Genomic DNA, 21,434 nt, shown 5'->3' with positions numbered 1-21,434 from the left:
CAATGCTATAGGACAGAGCCGAACTGCTCCCAAGGATTTCCAAGACTGTGAATCTTGGCAATTTGATGAACAGACAGCCTCACCTTTCTCTTGTGATTAGTGAGTGGGTTTGAACTGCTGGCCTTGGGGTTAGCAGCCCAACGCCTCCACAAGATCAGAATGAATCACTATTAATTAAATCAAATCCAGTACTATATAAAGAGGATAATAAATTATGACCATGAGGGGTTTATACCAGGAAAGCAAGGTGGTTTCAATATCTTCAAATCAATCAATATTGTTTACAATGATAACAGAATTAAGGAGGAAAATCAAATGATCATCTCAATATAAGTAGAAAACATATTTGCCCAAATTCAACACCCATCGATGATACGGTTTCTCAGCAAACAAGGGATGGAAGAAAACTCTCTCAATCGGACAAAGGACTCTAAGAAAAATCTACACTTACCACAGGTGATAGTGAAATAATGAATACTTTTACCCTAAGCTTGGAAACAAGGTATACCCTATCTCTTTTGGGGGGGGGGGTTGGAGGGGTCCAACACTGTATTGGAGTTTCTAGCCAATGCATTGAGGCAAGAAAAAGAAACAAAAAAAGTAAGACGAGGAAAGAAGACGTGAAAGTCAGCAATAGACATACATGAACTACTGATACATGCAACAACATGAAAGTACCAGAAGAACATGCCAAGAGAAGGAAGTCAGACATACAAGTACATTCTGTATGTTTCTATTTATAGGAATTCTAGCTCAGGTAAAACTAATTTGTAATGACAAAGCAGATCAGCAGTTACCTAGGAATAGGGAATATTTGAAGAGTCGGGGAAATGTACGAGGGGCTTCAAAAAGTTTGTGAAAAATTGGAATTCAAAGATAATGGAATTTGTCATGAGTTTTTTTTTTAATCCCACTGGATTAGGGTGATGGTTATGAGAATATATGCATTTCGAAAATGTGTATTAAATGGACGCCTTTTATTGTATGTAAATTCTACCTTAGTGAAATTGACTTCAAGGGAGAAGAGCATGAGCAGAATGTGGGACCTTAACCAGAGAAGCAACGACACCAGAGATAGAGGTAGAGATGAGAACATGGAGAGAGGGAGCAGCTGAGGACTCTAGACTCATGGAAAGAGAAAGGCTGTGTGCTGACAGCCAGGAGGCAGGCTTGCAGAATGTGCCCTTTGGTTGTTTAAATGATTATATATTTCTGAGTGTTTTGGTGTACATCCCCCCCCCCGCCTCAAAAAAAAAAAAAAAAGAAAAAAACAGAGGGACTAGAAGCAAATACTACGACTGATGATGTATGGAGGGGATTGTAATCATTGCAATGAAACAGTGGGTGAAAAACCAATGTTCTCCCATGTAAACTATCACTCAATTCACAATAAAAACTTTAAATAATAATAATAAAAAGAAGATGAAAAGGTAAGTCGCACACTAGGAGAGGATATTACCAATACATATATCTGACAGAGGAATAATGTCCAGAATATTATGGGAAACTCCTATAACTCAAAAATAAAAATTAAAAAGTACTTTAAATGGACAAAAGACTTAAACACTTCATGAAATATGATACACAAATGGCCAATCAGCACATAAAACTGTGTTCAAAATCATTCATCATCAGGAAAATGCAAAAAGAAACAATGATATGAAGCTACAATCTATCAGAATGGCTAAAATTAAAAAGATGGACAAAACCCAAATATGACAAGAGTGTGGAGCAACTAGAATGCTTATATATTACTGGTTGTTATTGTTAAGTACTGTGGAGCCTGCTCCTATAAGTGACCCTGTATAGGATTTATGAGGAGGTACTGGTGGATTTGAACCGCTGACTTTATAGCTAGCAGCCCAGTGATAATAATTTCTTATAAAGTTAAACCTAGTCTTGTTGTTGTTGTTAAGTGCTGTTGAGTTGATCCCGACCCATAGCAACCCTGTATAGGATTTCCAAGGAGCAGCTGGTGAGCTTGAACCACCAACCTTGCAGTTCAAATGACTTTGCAGTCTGACACATTACCCCATAGCGCCATACCAGGAGTCCATCTTATGAACCAGTTATTCCACTCCTAGCTATTTACCTCAGAGAAATTAAAATAGGGGTCCACAAAAAGACATATACATATATGCCTATAGGGACTTTTCATCATTACCCAAAACTGGGAAGCAACCCAAATGGGCACCATCAGATGGCTGGATAAACCAATGGCAGTGTGCTCATACACTGCAAAGCTATTTGTCAAACAAAGGGCATAAACTGAATGTTCTCAACGACACAAATGAGCCTCTAGCGCATGATGTTGAATAGAAGAAGCCAGACACAAAAGAGAACATAGTGGATGCTCTTGTTTATATCAAGTCTGAGAACCAACAAAGTCAAGCAAGGGTGACAGGAGTCACACCTGTGATTGCCTGAGCAGGTGGAAGGCGGGCTGGAGAGAGTCAGGAAGGAGCTTTCTAGGGGGATAATAATGCTCTGTATCTTGACTGATGTGAGCGTTACACATTTGAATGCTTTTGTCAGAACCCCTTGCACTGTACACTTCAAATGTGTGTGTTTTATTTTATGAAAATTATTCTTTAATTTAAAAAAAAGATAGGGATAAAGGTTCTAGTTTGGGACTTTGAACACAGTAAGTGTAACAACCATCAGTTCCCCCTCCTGTACCCTCTCCATCCCCATGAGGCAAGTCCCATAGTATTGTTGTTGTTAAGTGCCATTGACACAGATCCAACCCATAGCGACTCCTAGTTTCCGAGGAGCAGCTAGTGAGTTTGAACCGCTGACCTTGCAGTTCAAACTGACCTTGCAATCCAGGGCATTAGCCCGCAGTGCCACACCAGGACTCCACCATAAAAGAACATTTGGTGGACAGAGTGTCGTTTTCCCCAACCAAGAGATATCCGTAACATGACATCCTGAGAACTGTTTCAATCAGAACTAAAGATCATGGACAAAACTGACTATGCCTAATGTCATCTCACTCTGAGAGCTTTGCTCTCTGAGCCCATTGCTGAGTCTTGTCTTCCAAGTCTATGTCTGAGGTCCGTATGTCCCAAGTACAGCGTGGTAAGTCATTCAAGAGGTGTGAGCTGACAAGGTGTGACAAAGGAAAGACACATAGCATGACAAAGAAGCTCTGAGGAGATCAGCATTTATGGAGATGGAGTTGGATGTTCAAATCTATCCAGAGGTACCTCCAAAGAGAGGCCTAGTGATCTACTTCAGAAAAATCAGCCTTTGAAAACACTATGGCCCATAGTTCCACCCTGACACACATGGGCTTGCTGAGTTTTTACAAAAGATGAGGCAGTATATTCATTTATGAGGGCTATCATAACAAAGTGCCACAAGCTGAATGACTGAAAATGCCTGAAATGCATTCTCTCCCAGTTCTGGAGGCTACACGTCTGAAATCAAGCTGCCAGCAAGGTGCGTTTCTTGAGGAGAATCTGTCCCATGCCTCTCTCTTGGCTTTAGGTGATCTCTGACCACCCATGATCCTCTTTGACCTACATAGTCACATGTCGTTCTCCTTGTCTCTGTGTCCAAATTTCCCTCTTCTTATAAGGGCGCCATCAGACTGGATATAGGTCCCACCCTAATCCACAGTGACCTCATCTTAGCTTGATTGCATCTGCAAAGACCTTCTATCTAAACAGGGTTCCACTCACCAGTTCCAGGTGGGCATGAATTCTGCATGCGCATATTCACCTCCAGTAAGTACAGGCAAGAAAGCTAGCCCTGGAGCCAGGCAGCAAGCCAGGCGATGGAGTTGCATTCTCAGGTAGAAACGTCAATCATTGCTTGTCGACTGAATGAATGAATGAGGCACTGAGTCTGTTGGGGCAGAACAAGCAGCATTCCCCAGGGCTGACCACCACCCCTCCTTCCTGTCTTGCAGCTCACATATCTGCCCCCACCATGGGGCGAGTGCCGGTCCTCAGAGATGGGGCTGGACTTCTTTCCTGTTTACAGCATCACCGCCTGTCGGATTGACTGTGAGACCCGCTACATCGTGGAGAACTGCAACTGCCGAATGGTTCACATGCCAGGTCAGTGCCAGGGGAGCAGAACTCTGCCTGAGATAACTGGACCTTTCATTGCATTTCTTGAATTAAAAAAAAAAGCCATTGATTCCAATTCATTGTGACACGCCCCCCGTGTTAGAGTAGAACGGCTCCGTAGAGTTTTCTTGGCTATATTCTTAGGGACACATATTGTGAGCTTTTCTTCTAGGCCCCCACCACTGTTGGTGTTGTTGCTAACTGCCATCAAATCAGTTCTGACTCATAGCAACCCTATATAGTGTTTCTAAAGAGCAGCTGGTCAGTTTGAACTACTAACCTTTGGGCTGGTGGTTGGTTGGTAGTCGTGTGCTGTCTACTTTGTTCCAACTCATGGCCATCCTGTGTAAGGTTTCTGAGGCTGTAACTATTTACAGAGCAGAAAGTCTCATCTTTCTCCCACGGAATGCCAGTAGACTCGAACCGCTGACCTTGTGGTTAACAGTCCAAATCGTAATTCCCTACGCTACCAAGACTCCTTTCTGCTACCCACAGAGCTTTTGCATTTCTCAGCCTAACAGGAAGCACTTCTCTTACTTCACTAGACCCCAAAGAGCTATTGTTCTGGGAAGACCATTATTTGGTGCTTAAATATTTAGGAGTCCCTGGTGAATTAACACCCTTGTCTGCTCACCAGAAGGATTATGGTTAGAGTCTACCTAGATGTACCTTGGAAGAAAGGTCTGGCAATCTACTCCCCCAAATCAGCCATTGAAAACCTGGTGGAGCACACAGTTCTACTCTGACACTCATGGGGGTGCTATGAGTCACTGTGAGCTACACAGCAATTGGTTTTTTAAAAAAAATAGGGCAGATAGAAGCATCCAGATCAGCAAGCAAGGTAGCATCCTGGAGTCCAGGAGCATCCGTGTGCTTGGAAACTGTTCCACATGTTTGCTGTGCTACCTCCTGATGTTTGTGTCCAGATATCTGGATGTTTGCAATTCTTGAAGCCTTGTGTGGTGCATGCTTCCACATCCAGATGTTCGCTGCTTTTATTCAGATGTTTGCTGTTCTGTGCATCCAAATGTCTAATACTCTTTCAGATGAGGCAAAAGTTTATCATCAGTCAGCAAATAAATGTGCCTGGGCACACAGTTCTGTTGTTAAACTAATCATATATGGAGTCAGCATGTCAGAAGCAGAAGTGAAGAGCGGGGAGCTACTCAGGGTAGGAGGCGTTTCCTGCGGCAGCGTAGGAAGGTGAGTGAGATGAAAGGCAAAGGCCTTAGTTTCGAATTCAGGTTCCTCCACTCACTTACTATGTGACCTGGAACAAGTCACTAAACCTCTCTGTTCTCAGCTTCACTAACATTAATTTTTATGAGGATAAAATTCAGTTAAGATATAAAAATGCTCTGTAAATTGCTAAAGTCCAAAGTTGTATTAGCATATTTGGAAAGGTTACCAAAAATCATGTTGATTGAAGACCTATTATGTGCCCCCAAACTTTGCTATCATATGTAATGATTGCTAATATATTTCATGGTTATATCACAGTTTATTTAAGTGTATTAACTAGATCCTCATATTTGGCGTTTAGTTCATTACCAACGCTTTTGCTATTATAATCAATGCTGTAATTAACATCCTTATAACTAAATTCCATTTGTAGCCAGTGATTAGTAATCTAAAATTAGTGGTCCTGGTCTTTAAAATGGCCTCTGAGCTTTCCTGGAAGACAGAGGAAGGAGGGAAACATGTCAGTTTGTTATTATTATTAGAAAGGAGGAAACATACCAATTCTTCAGCTCTGTAAAAGCTTTTGGGGGGAATGGGTAGGAAATAACGCTGTGGTGGACTTTAATTTTAGCAATCAAAAACAGAGAAAAAAGATCCTAAATATCTACAAAGACAGCCCAGCAGTAGGATGTTACTCAGTTGGTACCCATCGAAGCCCAAGACGAACAGTCATTGTCCCTAAGGCACTGTTACTGGCATCTTAGCTACAAATGTAGAATTGTGGGTAAAACAATAAGGATACTTACAAAACAATCCTCATTCACCTACAGTAGAGGGATGTGCTGATGGAAATCAGATGGATGGGTCTAACCCCACCTCCATCACCTACTCGCTCTGCTGTCTGGACATGACAAAGTGTTCAAGACTCAAGTCACTTCCGAGTGAAACTGGGACACTATTTCCTACCCCAGAAGGTTAAAGGAGATGATACATACCCAGTAGGTCACCTCAAAGTTTGATTTGCCAAGACAGTCTCATCTATGTGAACTCAATGGATCCTAGTCACCTAGCAGATGTTAGCCAGGCAGGGCCTGTCAACCACAGAGCAAGCAAAGGGCAGGAGTGGATCAGAACCTAACCTTCTGACCCTAGGTCTAGTGTTCTCCTGTCATCCCCTGCCACCTGAACAATTCTGGTCAATGGCTCCCTTCTGATATGTCCACTAGCCCTCCCAAGTAATGGGATGCACCCCCTTCCTCAAGCCCAAGGAAGGTAACTGTTGCTGGCACACACAACAACTGTGCTTAGGTAACTTTCCCTTGTGCTTTTTCTTTGCAGGGGACGCCCCTTTTTGTACCCCTGAGCAGCACAAGGAATGTGCAGAGCCGGCCCTGGGTGAGTCCCAGCATGGAATCAAGGTGGAATGCTGGGGTGTGGCTGTCTGAGAGAGAGATGGTTGAGAGCATCTGGGTGTGGGGAAAGAGATCAGATGCTGAGAGGGGGTGAGGGGAAGGAGGTTCTGCAGGGAGATGGAGTGGAGGGAGGGAGGAAGGACGGATGTGGGCTGGTCAAGGGGGTCACAGGAGAGAATGGAGGTGGAGTTCAGGGGGAACAGAGTGTACTAAGGGACAGAGGGAGGTGGACAGAGAGAGAGAAGATGGACAGTGGGGAGTGGGGTGGCACCAGAGGGAGCTGGATGATACCTTCCTGCCTACGGAGAGGCCCTGCCTTTCCCGTGCTGTCCAGGGAGCCCAGGGAGATAGAAGCCTGTCTGTGCTCTCCTCTCCCCAGGTCTGCCTGCTGAGGGGTTGGGGGTTGGAATAATTCCATGTGGTCCCATCCCAAGGAAACTGTGGGGATGGGAGACCTCAAGAAAGAGCTGCTATCGCACATCCGCACCTCTCTCAGGACTAGGGAAATGGTCGATAAACAAGATAAGCAGGGAACATTTTAAAACAACATGGACTCACATTTAGCAGCCCTGAACTCCTGTCCTGATGCCGTCTAGAGACTGGAAAAGGGAGGGGCTGGCCCAGAAGAGGGGGTATCTTCTGATGTTGGCAAAGAGCCGGTTTCTCTTTGAAGTAAAGATTCAGTAAGACCCAGGGGAAGCCAGAAATGCTGAGATGGTTAGTAGAAAGAAGGGGGAGGAGGAAAATGATGTTTTTTAACTGCTCATCCTAATTAGAAGAAATGAGAGAGAAAGAGATTCCAGATGGGGACGGTGTCCCCACGGAAAAGCATTGGGCATCTTAGCCCACATCCTAACTGAAAAGGCAGTGTAGGTGGGCACTGCCTGGAAAGGATCCTCAGACGGAATGCCAGGGAGCTCTGGACTTCAGGCAAATGGTTTCACAAATTGTTTGCCCTAGAGTGGCCCACTTTGTGGATGAGAACACTGAGGCAAGGACCCGAGAAGGCAGCGGAAAGGCTCGTATGGAGCCCATTGTCTCAAAGTGGTGCCTTTTCAACAGTCTTTAAGGGGTTGTTTTTGTTGTTATGTGCCGTGGGGTCAGTTCCAACTCATAGCAACTCTGTACTGGGTTTCAGAGGTTGTAAATCTTTACGGGAGCAGAAAGTCTCATCTTTCTCCCGCCGAACAGCTGGTAGTTTCAAACTGCTGACCCTGAGCTTTAAGGGGTGGAAGACCCAAAGTAAGATAGAAAGAGTGGGCACTATTTTATGAGCCACATCCTCATCTGCCATCAAAAACCCAGCTCTCCACCTCTCCTAGATCTCCCAGACCTCAGGGATCCTGGACTAGCAACTCCCCCCAGCTCTTCTGGCCACAAGTCCCAGGTTCCACACCTGACCGACCCCTGCCTCCCTCTCCACTCCAGGTCTGCTAGCGGAAAAGGACAGTAATTACTGTCTCTGCAGGACCCCCTGCAACCTGACCCGCTACAACAAAGAGCTCTCCATGGTGAAGATCCCCAGCAAGACGTCAGCCAAGTATCTTGAGAAGAAATTCAACAAATCTGAAAAATATATCTCGTAAGTGGACATGGTGGGCAGGGGAGGCTGGGGGGAGGTGGGGATGAATTAGAGACCCACAGAATATGGCTGAGAGAAGTGGGGTGCGTGTGTACAATGAGCATGGCAATCGAAGAGGGAGGAGGTAAGCAGTTCATTCCATTTGTTGTTGTTGTTGTTTTGGGCTGCTATCCACTTGTCCCCTGACTCCTGGGGACTCTGCACAAAGATACGAAATGCTACCTGATCCTGATCAGCTGTGTGTCTGAACATTGGGATTCATGGGTTCTCACTTGCTGATTTTCAGACGTGAATCACTAGGCCTTTCTTCCTGGTCCATCTTTGTCTAGAAGCTCCACTGAAGCTGGTTCAGCATCTCAGAGCTGACAGATGAGTGGTGGCGGCACATGAGGCTCGCTGGGAGGAGACTGGACTTGGGTCTACCGCATGGAGGGGGACATGGCAACACCAATGCTCTCTTAGTTCGATTTAGCAGGCAGTCATGGAGCTCTCTGGTAGCGTAGTGATTATGAATCGGGCTGCTAACCTCAAGGTTGGCAGTTTGAAACTACCAGCGGTTCCACGGGAGAAAGATGAGGCTTTCTGCTCCCGTAAAGATTTACAGCCTCGGAAACCCTGTACAGGGTCACTATGAGTTGGAACCGACTCCACAGTACTTAACAACAACAACAACATGGAGCTCGCGCTCAGAATACAAAGACAAATGACTAAGCCATAGCTTACAGTCTTGCAGGGAGACAAGTATGCAACTGAATACTTATTGGCTAATACAAGTGATAGAAAAGTGTACATACAGTAAGAGAAAACAATAAGTGGGCTGGAGTTCACATGGGATGAGGTCAAGAAAAGTTTCAGGTATTTGCTTCAAATATTATTAAGTTTTTCCAAGCAAACCTTGCTTTTCCTCTGTCTAGAATGTTTCAACTGTCCACTCTTCCTCTCAGGAGTTAACTTAGGTCCCCTCCTGGTACTTTTTCTCAAAGTCCTCGGGAGTTTTCCTTTATAACACTAACCACAGTGTGTGCTTATACATTCATGCATATAATGACTTGTGCATTCTGTGCTAGATTGAAAGCTCCCTGAAGGCAGAAACATGTGTGTGCATGTGTTTGTGTGTGGTGTCTGCTGTCTACCAAAGTGTTAACAGAGTGCCTGACACAAAGCTGGAGCTCAAAAAAAAACTCTTCTGGAAGAATTAAATTAATGAGCGAAGGGAGAAGAGAATGTCCCAGACAGGAGATGAGCAGAGTGAACCAGAACAGGGCAGGCAAAAGAATTACAAAGGGGGTGCTGGGTGAAGTTGATGTAATTATGAGTAAGGGTGGTCTTAAAGACCAGGAAGCTGCTAAAGAGTTTAAACAAGGGACAGGCTCAAAGTTACTTCTGAGGCCAGCACTCTCCAATAAGAAATGTCCACATGATGAAGATGTTCTAAATCTGAACAATCCAATATGGTACCCATTGGTGGCTCAGTGGTAGAGTCTTGCCTTGCATGCAAGCCATCTGGGTTGTTTGATTCCCAGCCAGTGCTCCTCAAGCCCAGCTATCCATCCTTCAGGGAAGGCTGTGTGTCGCTATGGTGCTGAACAGAATTCAGCAGACCTTCCACACTAAGATGAACTAGAAATAAAGACCTACTGATAGACTTCTGAAAATCACTTAATGAAAACCCCATGGTTTCTAACGGTCCAATCCGCAAGGGGCCATGGGATGGGAATGGCTCAGGAATGGACAATGTTTCTTTCTGTCTTGTGTGGAAATGCCGTGATCTGGGGGCTGACTTTACAGCAGTTAACAACAAAGCCACCTGTGGCTAGTGAGCATTTAAACTGTAGCTAATGTGACCGAGAAGCTGACTTCTGAGTGTATTTCATTGGAATGCATGCAGCGGTTTTAAGGAGATCCTTCAGGCTGCAGCATAGAGGATGCTTGGGAAGCAGAATGGGAGGAGGGGACCCTGCTAGGGGGCAGCTGCCTTAAGCCAGGCAGGAGATGGTAGGAAGTTTAATGAGAGGGTCCTGTGTGGGGAAAGGGGGATTTGATCCCCTTCCCCAGCTAACACACTCTCCAAACTCCATCCTGGACAGCTGGTTAAGAATAAGGGGCGCTAAGGGTGATGTGAGGAGTGTGAAAGAAGACAGGGAATTGCAGGAGATGCCGGGTCTGCTGCATAGCAGGCCTTCTGCAGCTAGTTAGGACTTTACTGCCAGGACGTGTCTCATTAACACACCTGCCCAAGAGGCAAAACCAGATGCTTCTGCCAGAAACCCACCAGCAGAGGTGGGCTTGCTCCCTCCAAACCCTCTCTGACTCGGACAACTGGCCAGGGAACGGCCTCCTTCTAGGAGAAGCTGGTAAATCCCAGTTGGCAAAGGGCTTTCAGGAGTGGGCAGGGGCAGTGTGGAAGGTCAGCTAGAACAGGCACACTGGTCAAAGTAGTCCTTGTCAGGAGATTACTGAGCCCACCTTCATGCCCAGACAGACCCTTTGGGGCCCAAAGACTTGAAATCCAGGTGGGATTCCTGGGAAGGGTGAGAAGAGAGAGGCTAGAAATAAAGGCAAAGGGGGCCATTATCTTTCCTTCTATTTTCCCACAAACTTTCGGAAGCTCTCCCATACGTATCTGCAGTCCTAGAAGGAGCCCTGGGCTGGAGTCAGAATTCTTGGCTTCAATCCCCAGCTCTCCACGAACAAGCTCTCACTTTGGTCTGGTTGTTTTACTTCCCTGGGCCTCATTTTCTCCATCTGTCCCCGAGAACGCTGTGTTAGGCGGTCTGTATAGATCCTGAAGGTTCTAACCATTTATGGTACTGAATATTCCCTGCAGAGAGAACGTCCTTGTTCTGGATATATTTTTTGAAGCTCTCAATTATGAGACAATTGAACAGAAGAAGGCGTATGAAGTTGCTGCCTTACTTGGTAAGTCGGGGTGTCTATGGCAAACATTTCCACATCTCATGGGGGGTAGGAGGGAGGGAAGGTAGGTAGGTGGGCGGGTAGGCAGGCAGGCAGGCAGATAGCTATCTGAACCTCCTAGTGAATCTAGCCTTTTAATTTCCTAATTACTCCCTCTTTCATGGCACTGCGCCTGTCCTGGAATGGGGAGACCGCCAGCATGGTGGAACCAACTGAGAGCCTGGTGGGAAGCCAGGGAGCCTGGGTCCTGGTCTCAGTTCTGGCCTCAGGCCATACAATGAGGGTGTAAATGAAAGGTCTCTGGAGTCTTCCCAGCTCTGCCCTCTTGGACTCCATGATCTTGATCTTCTGCTCCCAGGGAGTCAGAGTCCTGGATTGATAGAAAAAGGACAGTGGTGAACTCACTCACCAAGCAGTGGGCACAGTGAAGACCCTAATGCAGCCCCCATCCAGCAAGGCCAAGTGTCATCCCCGGAACGAATAGTATTTGGTCAAACATAAAAGAAGAGCCACCATTTCCCAGATTTGCATGGACCTTAGGTGATGTTTGCAAAGTGCTCAGGTTCCTGGGGGTATGCAGGACAGATGGTGGGTACCAGGACCAATGGACCCCTCAGTACACAGTTGCTCCCAGACTTCCTTGAAGCTGAGACTTCACAAACTAGCGTGTGACCATCCCAATGAAGAGGGAGGAATGATGGTTCCCACATCAGAGGGCTTCAAATGGCTCCTCCTCCAAGAGTTTCTCTAGATCCCCCACCCCTACCAGCCCCCTTCTAGACCAGTGCCCTGCAGGCCACACCAACAACCCCAGCTAGTTCTTACCCATTCCCCTGGCCAGTTAGCACACATTGGGAGCAAGGAGATCATTCCAACTCTATCCCAGCATAGAAATCACAAGACCCCTAAAGGGTGACCAGTTTCAGAACCTGATTCTCAGGCCCCTCTCCCAACTCTCACTTTCAAGAAAGCATGTGGTGATGCCTGTTCCCTGGGGGAGGAATCACTGCTGTGGTCTCCTCTCAGGAGAAGCATGTCGTGGGCAAGCCCTCAGCCACCAGACCCAGTGAGCTGAGCTAGGTGAGAAAGACAACCTGGAGTTATAGACCAAAGAGCTGCAGCAAGGTAAGGGCTGCTGCACACCAGCTCTGAGAATGTAGGCACGCAACTTCACCTCGCTGAACCTCAGGTCTCTCCCCTATAAAATGGGTTCAATAGATCAACCTTAGGAACTTTTGTAATGGCTAAAGGTGATGGTGCCCCTAGCCTAAGGGGGTCCACAAATGATTCCTGCACTATCACCAGGTCAGGCCCAGCTGGGACTTTCAGGAGCCATCTGAGCATCGTGCACCACGCCCAGGAGGCTGGGGACTGGACCACCGCTTGGTCAGCTGGGTTATGGGGCTGTCACTTAGGTCGCTGAAGTCATTGTGGTCAAAGAGACCTTTCCCTGGGCTCCTGACTGAGACCACGCCTCTGGATGGGAGCTCCTTATGCCGCCCCTGCCCCGCTCTGCTGCTGGCTCTGGCCTTGATTTCCCAAAGAAGATTCAGGACAGTCCTCCTCCAGCATAGGATCACACACATGCCTGCACGCCCACTTGCACACACAGGCCTCCTCCAACAAAGAATGACACACACACACATGCCTGCAGGCCTACACACACATACACACACATACCTCCTCCAACATAAGATAACACACACACACATGCCTGCAGGCCCACATACATACACACACACCTCCTCCAACATAGGATCACACACACATGCCTGTACGCCCACAGACACACACACACCTCCTCCAACATAGGATCACACAACACACACACACACATGCCTGCACGCCCACATACACACAAACACACACACCTCCTCCTCCAACACAGTATCACACACACACACACATGCCTGCACACCCACAGACACACACACACCTCCTCCAAAATAGGATCACACAACATACACACACATGCCTGCATGCCCACACACACACAAACACACACACACACCTCCTCCTCCAACACAGGATCACACACATGCCTGCACGCCCACAGATACACACACACCTCCTCCAGCATAGGATCACACACACACACATGCCTGTATGCCCACATGCACACACAGGCCTTCTCCAACATAGGATCACACACACACATGCCTGCATGCCCACATGCACACACAGGCCTCATCCAGCATAGAATCACACATACACACATGTCTGCACACCCAAATGCACACACAGGCTTCCTCTAGCATAGGATCACACATATACACATTTCTGCATGCACACATGCACACACACACACCTCCTCCAACATAGGATCACACATACACACATGTCTGGCCACCCACATGCACACGCAGGCCTCCTCCAGCATAGGATCACACACAAATGCACACACACTTGTGGGTCCCCCCTCTTCCAGGATTGGCTCGCAGTGACACACACACGCACACACACAGAGCGAGGAGGGCCTGTGCTCTGAATCTGTCAGGAAGGACAGCCATCTCTGCATCAGATATGAGGATGAGCCTGCTCCCAGCATCTCATTCCTACCCAGAATAGCCTGCTGAGAAAAGAATGCTGCCATCTCTACCTGCTGTGCTGAGCACGCCACTGCCAGCAAGCCCTCAGCCCTCAGCCCTCACCTCCCTGCGTCCACACACATGAACACCACACATGCTACAGACCTTACACCCCACACACACATGCACTAAACCTGCATCCATGGTAACACAGAGCATACATACCAATGCACACCTGCACAGACCCACATGCTAACTACACAGCTAAAGAGACATGCATGTACACACTGCCTACCTACCCTCTAACCCACTTATCCCATGCATGTACCACACACCCCACAACTGCACCTGCTTACACCTGTTCTACACACTCACACTGTATGCGTCTCCACGAGCCCACACTTAGACACACAGACGTCACTCACCTACATGCAGATGCACCATGGAGTTGATTCTGACTCGCTGGAATCCTATATAGGGTTTCCACCACTGTACATCTTTAAAGGTGTGGACAGTCTCATTGTTTTCCTGCAGAGCAGCTGCTGGATTTGAACCACCTACCTTGCAGTTAGCAGCCCAGTGTCTGACCCATAGTGCCACCAGTGCTCCTTAGATGTAGATGTTGGTGGTGGTGGTGGTAAGTGACGTTGAGTCAGTTCCAGCTCATACCCACCCTGTATAGGATTTCCAAGGATCAGCTAGTGAGTTTGAACTGCCGACCTTGTGGCTCGCAGTCCAGTGCTGATTCTACAGCGCCACACCAGGAATAGACAGCCACCTACCACACCCACAGCTTCTCTATAAATTCTAACCCATGCACACAGCACCCTTAGCATAGCCTCAGCACATACCCTACTAACACACACACACACTTACCAACCCCCACCCTACCGCCAAATCTCCTTTGAAGGTGACACTGCTGAGAAGACCATGGTTTGGCAAAGGTACAAAAGTTGGTGGCCCAGCTCCAGGCACAGAGCCTCAGAGCCTGTGTCCACCATTCTGCCTCTGCAGCAAAGCCTGTTGAACGTTTGAGGGATTGAGACTTCTTGAAGAATCTAACCCTAGCTGTGACCTCTCTCACTCCAGATGCCCAAGGGCACATGCATTGTCTTTTGCATGCAATCTCAGAGGGTCTCAAAACACCTTCAGCCCTCCCATAGGTATCCCCCACCCCCGGAGACTAGTTCTCAAATTCTGGTGATCTTAAGAACCACCTGAGAAATCTCAAATTCTGATTTCCAGAACCCAACCCAAGGATTCTGGCTCTATAGGTGTAAGGTAGGTCCTAACTCAACAGCCATTCTTCAGAAACCCTATACAGAGTCACTACGAGTCAGAACCAACTCAACAGCACTTACCAACAACAAGAAGGCAGGTCCTGCATCTCCACTGATAACAGCTTACCAGGAAGAGGATCTGAAGTCCAGTCTAGAAAAACTTTGGCCCAAGTAATTGGTACACCCCAGAGTCAGAGCCATCTGCTCTAGAAAGAGCATTTACCTCTGACTGGGAGAGACAGGTTTCTCCTATGACTTAAGCCCAAGGGTGGGAGATGCCCTGGTGTGGCCTGAAGCCATACCATAATTGAGATGACAGGTCTCTGCTCATGGACACCTGACACAGGTGTTTGGAACTAGACTGTGCCCTGGGCCAGAGCATGGCCACATTCTCTTCTTGTCTCTCGGCTACCAACCTGGAGCATGACCCAAGCAGGAGCCAGTCAATGTTCTTTGTAAAACTGAGCATGCCTAGTGGCTGCAGGTCCTGAGGTCTTTCTTTCCTGAGCCCGTCTCCCCCACCCCCCGAGTATGCATTCAGATTAGTGGGTGCTGGGAACCCTTGTGAAGTGAGGGAGGGACTTGTCTTTGGATGCAGAGTCGGGTTCCGTGGAAGTGGGAATCATCTAGAAGGTCTGCTTTTCCCTCATGATGTGAGCGCCCTTCCTGGAAGCTATGTGAGTAAAACCAAGCCTTTGGTCTTTCTGTCTCTCTCCAGGTGATATTGGTGGTCAGATGGGATTGTTTATTGGTGCTAGTATCCTTACAATACTAGAACTCTTTGATTATATTTATGAGGTAAGATTTGGGATCTCTCATGGTATGTGTCCTTGGCCAGCCCAGTTTCAAAACAAAGGTGGAGGGAGACTGTTTCCCTCTCCACCCAGAACCACCTCCTCCTCCCTGCCCACCTACAGCATTCATATCGAGCAACCGACCACTGCATCTCAGCCCCAGGGATGGAGGGACACAGATAGGATAAACGAAGCCATAGTCTATCCTTAGAGGGCTTGAAGAGCTGGGGGCTGCCTACACTGGGGGAGGAAGGGAAGGGGAAGGGAAGAAAGGGAGGAGATGGTACTCTGAGCCCCTCCCATCCTAGGCCAATGGAGCAGCTTCATACATACATATATGGTGAGTCCAGATCTACACACACACCACATGCACCCCCACATACTCATACATACAGCACATGCACACACATACCACATAGTATGCATACACACATCACGTGCACATCTACACACCACATACACATAAACACACACAGCACACATGTATACATACACACCACGTATACATACTCCCACACACCTGCTCTCGGGGAGGCCCTTCGCTGAAGCCATGCTTTCTGAGGCCTAGCCAGGCTTAGGGAAGGGGCATGTCCCAACAATCCTCACCTGTCCTGAGGGAGAAGCCCACAGGGGCACAGGGGCCTCTGAAAGCTGCAGCCTGAGTCACATCTCCCGAAAGATGCAGTTTCTCAAACATCAGGCAGGCCTTCTGGCATTGAGAGTTCCTCCTGCTGGTCAGATAGCCAACTGCATCTCCCCCAGACCCTAACTGAGAGGGAGTGAGCTCCCAGACCCCTCTGTGTCCAGGAGCCAGGCTAGGCAAAGTCCATCGCCCAAGGAACAGGGTGGAGCTACTCCTGGAAACACAAACCCATGGGTCGTCCATCCCAGGCTCTGTCGTGAGCTCTGTGCTTGCTTTAGGACCTCCATCCCCCTGGCTGAGTTGGGCAATGGACTGTACTCCCCTTTGTGTCTCCCTGAAACAAGCAGTGGCTCAGAATTCCTAAGCCTCCCCTGAGACCCTATGAAGTCTCCCAGCCCACCTGACTTTCGGCCTGTGGAACAGTGTTCTACCTCCCAGAAAGGGCTGTTCATGGCTAAAACCCACTGGGAATCACTATAGGGGCTGTAGGGTCTCTGTGACCAAGGTCCTCAAACCCAAATTAGGTCCCATGTCCAGACTACATTCCACTTTGTGTTATTAATGTTTGTGAAAAGCCGTACAAAGTTACGGAAATTGAATCACACCAGGTAGTATATTCAATATCTCTGCTTGATTGCTAAGAATAAAATGTTATGAACTCACATGTGGCCTGAACTTGTGAACTGTGGAGTTGCCAGGTCTAGAGAGTAAGTAGCAATCTGGTCCCCCAATGCCAGCCTAAGAAAGGGGGTCCCTGGCTGCTCCTGAGAACAGAGCCAGTCTGCGAGCACTCACCATACTCCCAGGGTTTCTGAGAATCAGGGTTTGTCCCCTATTCTCTTCCAAGGCTACCACCTGCAACAATTTCCATTTTGGCTAAAAGTTTGGGCTGACGGGCTTGTGGAACTGTCTGCTAGTCTGGGCTGCTGGCAGTTTGTCCTGCTCACCTTCTGCCAAGCTGAGTGCAGCCACGCCCCTCTACCTTTGCTTCATTCTCACTGCCTGCCCAACCCTTCCCACCTTCCTTACAGCTGATCAAAGAGAAGCTACTCGATCTGCTTGGCAAAGAAGAGGACGAAGGAAGCCACGATGAGAACGTGGTGAGAGTGGTTCATGCTGGGCTGCTTTGTTGGGTGGTTTGCTCCTCAAGGGTGGACAAGTGAAACCAGATACTGGGCCCAGGAATGAAAGGATGAGTCTTGAGACATACAGGCTCATAACTCACAATATCCTGTGAGCGCTCAAGTCCCAGAATATTTCAGCTGATCCTGGGGCCTCTCTCTGAGGCTCATTCTAAAGCAGTTGAGGAAAGCATGGATGCAGCTGACACCAAGTTGATGCTTCCAAGGGTAGGTCCTGCCTGGCCCATGCCCGAGGCAACTCCTCTCATCTTATGGCTTTGGGAGAACCAGAAAGGCTTCATCCACCCCAGGGGTTGCAAAGTATTGTGAGAGGGGTGTTACTGGTACTCCACGCCATTGAAGAGGACATGGGGTGTTGGGTCCTAGGGAATTGGTAGTAGCAATAATACCCATACTAGCAAACCAAACTAGGTACTGTGGAGTCAGCTTCAATCATGGCAACTCTGTGTGTGTCAGAATAGAATGGGTTCCTTAAGGTTTGCAGAGGCTGATTTGTCAGAGCTAGATTGCCAGGCCATTCTTCCAAGCCACCTCGGAGTGGACGCAAACCACGAACTCAAGCCTCCAAGTTATCAGTCAAACTCCTTAACCATTTGTACCATCCAGGGCCGCTAATACCCACAGTAACTGCCATCTATGGCATGCCTAACAACATTGCCTACATGTTTCCACATACCAGCTCATTTCAGCAGTGGCTGTCCTCGAGGAAGGTCTGTTAGTGTGCCCATTTTGTCCTCGAGGCAGCTGAGACCCACAAGCCACGGTCACCCAGCTGGACTTGCAGTGCCCCTAACCACTGCCCCAAACTGCCTCTCTTTCCTGTAACCAGAGAGGCCAGGTCTTTTCAAAATCAGTCCACTTCCAGGCTCAGGGATAATGTCAAGTCCCACTGGCTGCCCCCACCCATCAATGAGCCCTCTGGCCCTGCGTTAGCCCCTCCAATTGAATGGTCACTGCCTCTTTAAAATGAACAAATCCAAATGGTTATCAGCCCTGCCCCAAGAGGGCTCCCATTTGTTTGAGACTCTGTCTGTTGGCTCATCACCCAGGCAAAAAATCTTGGTTTGACTCTCTCAGCCCCTCTGCTGTCTGTTGGCCTGTCGGTACAGTATGGAAGGGGTCAGGCTCCAACTTAGCGGGCCCAACTTGACTCCCAGGCCCTCTGCTTCCTACCCATGTGCCTTGGGGGAAGTTCCTTACCTCCTTATGCACTGCCAAGAGTTTATTGTGTATGCCAAGTGTACACAGTCAATTGTACACAGTGCCCCAGTTAAAGTAAGTACTCCAATAATGGTGTCTCCCTCCACTAGCCACCTTCTTTCCTTCCTTTCAAGAGTCCCACAGTCATAGACTCCACTCCATCCGCCTGCCCCCAGCCCTGACCTCATCAAATCTCCCCCAAAGTCCTGGCCCAGCTCCTGCCCCCGCAGCCTGGAGAGTACCTTGCAGTTAGTTCATGACCCTAACAGCCCACCCTGCTCTGGGACCCACGGTGTTTCCCTGCGACCAGCCTGGTCCTATGTTTCCTTACAGAAGCTCTGACAAGCTCTGTCTGTGAGGGGTTTCCACATTCCTTGCTTGTCCTCAGCAATGGAATGCTCCCTGCCCCAGGCCTAACCATAGGTCCTACCTGCCCCATCCCACACAGACCCCAAGGAGGTCCCCAAGGCAGGGGGGGGGAGGGTACCTGGGTGGCCGTGAGACTACTCCAGCACCCCACCCCACAGTGCAAAGATGACTGTGGTAGTAAGTAGGAGCATCATCATGGCTCCAGAGAGCCCAGCAGCGGGGAGCCCAACGCCGCACAGGGTCTGGGCTGGGTTGCTGCTGGCCTCTCCACAAATGTTGCTGAATGAATGAATGAAAAACACCCATCTTCCTTCTCCCTCCAGAGCACCTGTGACACCATGCCAAACCACTCTGAAACCATCAGCCACACTGTGAATGTGCCCCTGCAGACGGCCCTGGGGACCTTGGAGGAGATAGCCTGCTGACAGTCCCCGCAAACAGACCTTGAGACCCAAGACCCAGGACAGAGGGGCAGCAAGCTCAGCTGGGATGGCCCCTGATGACAGAAAGAAATAAGAGCCCCCTATGCACACATAGCAAACTGTCTGCCAAAACCTCGCTAGAGCCACGCCCGAATGATGGTCCTCGGGCTGCCGCGACCTTCCTAGGAGAGAAAAGTCACGCTCTGGAACTATCCAAGAACCAACCTGCCATTACATCTCACTGCCAGATGTATAAAGCACTTGCATGTTCAGACTTCTTACGGCACCACCTCCACGTCTGTCTCTGTACATGGCAGTTCTCCACATGGTTTCCAGCTCTCGCTCTGTGATCCATACAGCGGGCAGGACCCATTCCAGCCCCGAAGTCACCCTCAGACCCAGCTGGACTCAAAACTGCACAAGCAAGAAGGAAACCGCAGAACTCTCTAGTATGTTCCGTCCCTGTGTAATCCGTGAAGGTTCTGAAACAGGAGGGCATGGTCTGGCCATGGCCCTGCCCACCAACCCTCTTCGCCCATCTGGTCCACGGAGCTTCGGCACCAAAAGTGGCCAGGGCCACCCCGCCCACCCCCAGCTCCCGTGATGGCGGCGCACGGCCTGGGTGACTCCCACTTCCATCCACGGCTCCCATGTCGTTCTTCTCGCCCCGTGAACAGCCTGTGAAGTCTAATTCTTTTTATCTGGGGGGCTTCTTCTGTTTGTCTGTTGGAGGTTTCATTTTATTTTATGAGTTTGGGTTTTGATGTTCTGAGCTTTTCATTTTGTTTCTCCATTTTTAATTTTTTTTTTGTTTTTTTTTGCGTTTATTTATTCGTGCTTCAAATCACGGTCATATTAAAAGCTGGTCTTGTGGAAATGGTTGAGTCATTTCTGCCTTTTCCCCAAACCTAGATCTCTCTGACTGATGGATTAGGAAGAGACTAAAATTATAGACCAGATAAACAAACACTTGCAATTAATTCCAGAGTAGAATTGTACTGCATCCTTACTGATTTTTCAGAGCTAGATCATCAGTCCTGTCTTTTGAGCAGCTACTCTTGGTGGACTCAACCTTCCAAGCTTTTGGTTGACAATTGAACGTGTTAAACCATTTCAATTATCCAAGAACTATAAATAGTTAGGAGCTTTGGTAACATAGTGGTTACAAGTCAGGGTGCTAACCCCAAGGTCGGCGGTTTGAAACTACCAGCTGTTCTGCAGGAGAAAGATGAAGCTTTCTGCTCTCGTAAAGATTTACAGCCTCGGAAACCCTGTACAGGGTCACTGTGAGTCAGAATTGACTCCACAGCACATCACCACCACCACCACCATAGATAGAGAGATGGATGGATGGATGGATGGGAATATAAATATACAGAAGAATATACAGAAGGCTTCAAAAATTTCATGGAAAATAATGGAATTCAAAGATGATGGAATTTTTCCATGATCATTTCAACGTCTCCTTGTATATGAGATAAAAGTTTTATGAAGCGATAAGTTATCTTGGCATAAGGTACACACTCTGTGGGAGTCCTGGTGTGGCTCTGCATGTTAATGCACTGGACTGCAAAGTCAGTTTGAACCACGAGGTTGGTAGTTCAAGCTCACCAGCCACTCCTTGGAAACCCTGCACAGAGTCACTATGGGTCATAACTGACTCGATGGCACTTAACAACAACAACACACTCAATATTTTCTTTTATTCTATATTTTTAAAAACACAACTCTACACCCACTAATGGCTCACATTCCTTGCTTTGTTTGAATGATGCTGCACTAGACAATAGATAGTTATGGGGCAGGAAGACACTACCCAGTCCTGAAAGCTGTCAATGAGGTTTCACATCTCTGCTCTTCCATCTTCTTTCCTGACTCCTCCTGA

General features: G+C 48.1%; 1 protein-coding gene across 1 annotated transcript in view; it reads left to right on the top strand.

The window, feature by feature from the left end:
- The window catches only part of ASIC2 (acid-sensing (proton-gated) ion channel 2), a 349,916-nt gene extending 329,880 nt beyond the window's left edge, over positions 1–20,036 (top strand). The window contains exons 4-10 of the mRNA XM_006832315.1: positions 3,917–4,067; positions 6,600–6,656; positions 8,102–8,255; positions 11,083–11,174; positions 15,698–15,777; positions 17,448–17,516; positions 19,451–20,036. Of these exons, the coding sequence (XP_006832378.1) occupies positions 3,917–4,067; positions 6,600–6,656; positions 8,102–8,255; positions 11,083–11,174; positions 15,698–15,777; positions 17,448–17,516; positions 19,451–19,552 (705 nt within the window). The 3' untranslated portion in view covers positions 19,553–20,036. The remainder of the gene's footprint in view (positions 1–3,916; positions 4,068–6,599; positions 6,657–8,101; positions 8,256–11,082; positions 11,175–15,697; positions 15,778–17,447; positions 17,517–19,450) is intronic.
- The last annotated feature ends 1,398 nt before the right edge of the window (positions 20,037–21,434 follow it).

Source organism: Chrysochloris asiatica, unplaced genomic scaffold (assembly GCF_000296735.1).
Source record: "Chrysochloris asiatica unplaced genomic scaffold, ChrAsi1.0 scaffold00007, whole genome shotgun sequence".
Taxonomy (NCBI): Eukaryota; Metazoa; Chordata; class Mammalia; order Afrosoricida; family Chrysochloridae; genus Chrysochloris; species Chrysochloris asiatica.
This window is presented reverse-complemented; position numbering and strand designations above follow the sequence as displayed.